General features: G+C 51.4%; 1 protein-coding gene across 1 annotated transcript in view; it reads left to right on the top strand.

Moving 5' to 3' along the window:
* The first annotated feature begins 1795 nt into the window (after window positions 1-1795).
* Window positions 1796-2953, top strand: part of LOC104514942 (epoxide hydrolase 1-like) — a 10515-nt gene continuing 9357 nt past the window's right edge. Inside the window, 2 exon segments of the mRNA XM_010158757.1 lie at window positions 1796-1842; window positions 1877-1963. Of these exon segments, the coding sequence (XP_010157059.1) occupies window positions 1796-1842; window positions 1877-1963 (134 nt within the window).

Raw genomic sequence — 2953 nt, 5'->3', positions numbered from 1 at the left:
GGCTTTGTTGCCTTTTCGCCCCATGGCATTAATGGCCTCCGTGTGTCCCCTTGTATCTTAAGAAAAAGCTGTTCTAATTCTCCTAAATCTTTCAGGCAGAGAGCAGCAACTTCTGTCTTTTCTCTGCAGCTGTAACAGCTCTGCTGGCTCTTCCCATGTTCCTGGTATAGATGTTTAAGCCAGACCTTCCTCCAGCAGCTCCTGTGCTTTTTTCAAAGTGCTAGGTAAGAAATGGAAATCTCCCAAGGTCTCTTCTGTCTCCTGGGGGGCATCCACAGCTTCTCTGGGCAACCTGTTCCAGTGCCTCACCACTCTCTCTGGGAAGAACTTCTTCCTGATATCTAATCTAAACCTCCCCACTTTCAATTTAATCCCGTTACCCCTTGTCCTGTCACTACAGGCCCTTGTAAAAAGTCCCCCCCAGCTTCCCTGTAGCCCCTTCAGGTACTGGAAGGGGCTATAAGGTCTCCCCGGAGCCTCCTCTTCTCCAGGCTGAACAAGCCCCACTCTCTCAGCCTGTCCCCATAGCAGAGCTGCTCCAGCCCTCTGAGCATCTTCGTAGCCTCCTCTGGACTCGCTCCAAGTGCTCAATATCCTGCTGATGTTGAGGGCTCCACAGCTGGACGCAGCACTCCGGTGGGGGTTCTCACCAGAGCAGAGTACAGAGGCAGAATCCCCTCCCTCGACCTGCTGGCCACACTTCTCTGGATACAGCCCAGGATACGGTTGGCTTTCTGGGCTGCCAGCGCACACTGCCGGCGCGTGTCCAGCTTTTCACCCACCAGTACCCCCAAGTTCGTGATGGTACTTCACTTTGAGTATTGCATGGAGATAGGAATCATTTCCTCTGACAGTAAAATATAGTAACTATTCCTGGAGTGAAGCACAGCAAGGACACAAGGTGCAACAGCTTAGGAAGGAGAAGCCTTTACCCAGTAAGATTTTACCAGTCATGAGGAAAATGAAATCTAGTTCCCTCAGCTAAAACAAAACCTTTTTGGTCTGTTTTGACTGCTGCAAAACAGACCCACGTCATACAGAGGTTGGAAGGGATACCTGGAGGTCAGCTCATCCCACCTCCAGCTCGGAACAGGTCCAGGTAGGTCAGGTTGCTCAGTGCCTTGTTCCTGTCAAATTTCAAATGCCTCCAAGGATGGAGATGCCACATCCTCTTTGAGTCTCTGTTCCAGTATCTGAATACCTCCATGGTGAACACTTCTCCGAATTCCCCTGCTGTGATTTGCATCCACTGTCTTTAGTCCTTCAACTGTTGCTCCTCCAAGATGAGTCTGGGTCCACTTTTTCCAACGCTCTTCGCTAGGTAGCTGTAGACAAAAATAAGGCCCATCTTTGCCTTCTCTTCTCCAGGCTGAACAAGCCTGGGTCTCTCTGTCTCTCCTCGGACACCATGCGCTCCAGTCCCCTGGCAGCTTGGTGGCTCTACATCACCAAGGGTGGGTTCACTCCAATCTTTCCTCTACTGGCAAGGCCAGAACTGGACGTGGCACCCCAGACGTGGTCTCACAAGTGCTGAAGAGACCGAAGGATCATGTCACACAGCCTGTGCTTGGTGTTTAGCCCTGCATGCAGCTGGCCTTTGCTGCAAGGACACCTTGTTGACCCAGGCTCAGCCAAGGACCTCAGGCAAGTCCCTGCAGAGTTGCTTCCTATGCACCGGGCACACAGCCTGTGCTGATGCACAGAGAGCTACTCCTTCCCCGTGCAGGACTTCGTGTTTGCCTGTTGGACTTAATTTGCAACTGCACACTTCGGCAATAGGTGGCACTAATGGATGATGTATCTTGCACTGTCACCAAGAGAGCGTCACAGCCCAAGAGAAAGGCCAGAGGAGTGTCATTGCCCAGGAGGAAGCCAGCAGAGGAGACACCTGGGTTGCTTCGCTCAGAGCAGCAGCCAGACGAGGAGGAGCAGAAATGTGGCAGGAGATCCTTCCAAACGCCTGGTGAGATCCCCTCAGCACAGGGAGGAGGGACCCCAAACAGGGCTGCCGGGGGTTGGGGTGGGAGAAAGCCCCTGCGGATTCACCAGGCCATCGGAGGGTGGGAGCATGTGGCTGAGTTCTCCTGAATGTGAGTGAGGAGGAGGTTTTATTGGACTGAGCCTTGTTATATGCTGCTCAGAGAGCTGCTTCTGGGACGTGCTTGCTTTGTTAGCAGTGCTGGGTTTGTGCTATTGCCATGATAACTGGTTTCGTGCCTCTGACTCACTAACTCCAGGATGTAAGTGCGGGGGGATATTATTACCTGTTGCATAAGCTGCTCAGCCTCCAGAGAAGTGGAGGCTGACACTGTGTGCTCTTAGGAGCCCTGTTCTTCCTTGTCTGGGAATGGTTTAAGGAGATAGCACCTCAAAAATCACAGATAGGCTGTCTCAGAGATTGTTACCAAATTGCCTTGGGGACTGCTGGGGTCTCCAGTACAGGCACCGATTCTGCATCACAGGCAGCAGTGGGAAACGATACTAGGTAAAAAGAAACAACCAGTGGACTTGGTTTTTCATGCAGTTTCATGGTTTCGGTTTTGGGGGTTTTTTTTGTCTCAGGGTATCATAATTATGACACCACACAGTCCCTAAGCTAACTGCCTTCCACAAGGCAGAGTAACAAGACTTTCTCATGTCACTTCTAGTCTTGCTAGAGTTTCATAGAATCATAGAATGTTTTAGGTTGGAAAAGACCTTTAAGATCAAGTCCAACCATTAACCCAGCGCTTCCAAGCCCACCATGTCCCTAAGCACCATGTTTACAGGTCTCTTAAACACTTCCAGGGATGGTGACTCCACCACTTCCCTGGGCAGCCCATTCCAATGCCTGACAGCCCTTTCAGTTAGGAATTTTTTCCTAATACTCAGTCTAAACCTCCCCTGGTGCAACTTGAGGCCTTTTCCTCTTGTCCTATCGCCTGGAAGACCCTGAGAAGACCCTGTGCCCGCC

Source organism: Eurypyga helias, unplaced genomic scaffold (assembly GCF_000690775.1).
Source record: "Eurypyga helias isolate BGI_N326 unplaced genomic scaffold, ASM69077v1 scaffold7659, whole genome shotgun sequence".
Classification (NCBI taxonomy): domain Eukaryota; kingdom Metazoa; phylum Chordata; class Aves; order Eurypygiformes; family Eurypygidae; genus Eurypyga; species Eurypyga helias.
This window is presented reverse-complemented; position numbering and strand designations above follow the sequence as displayed.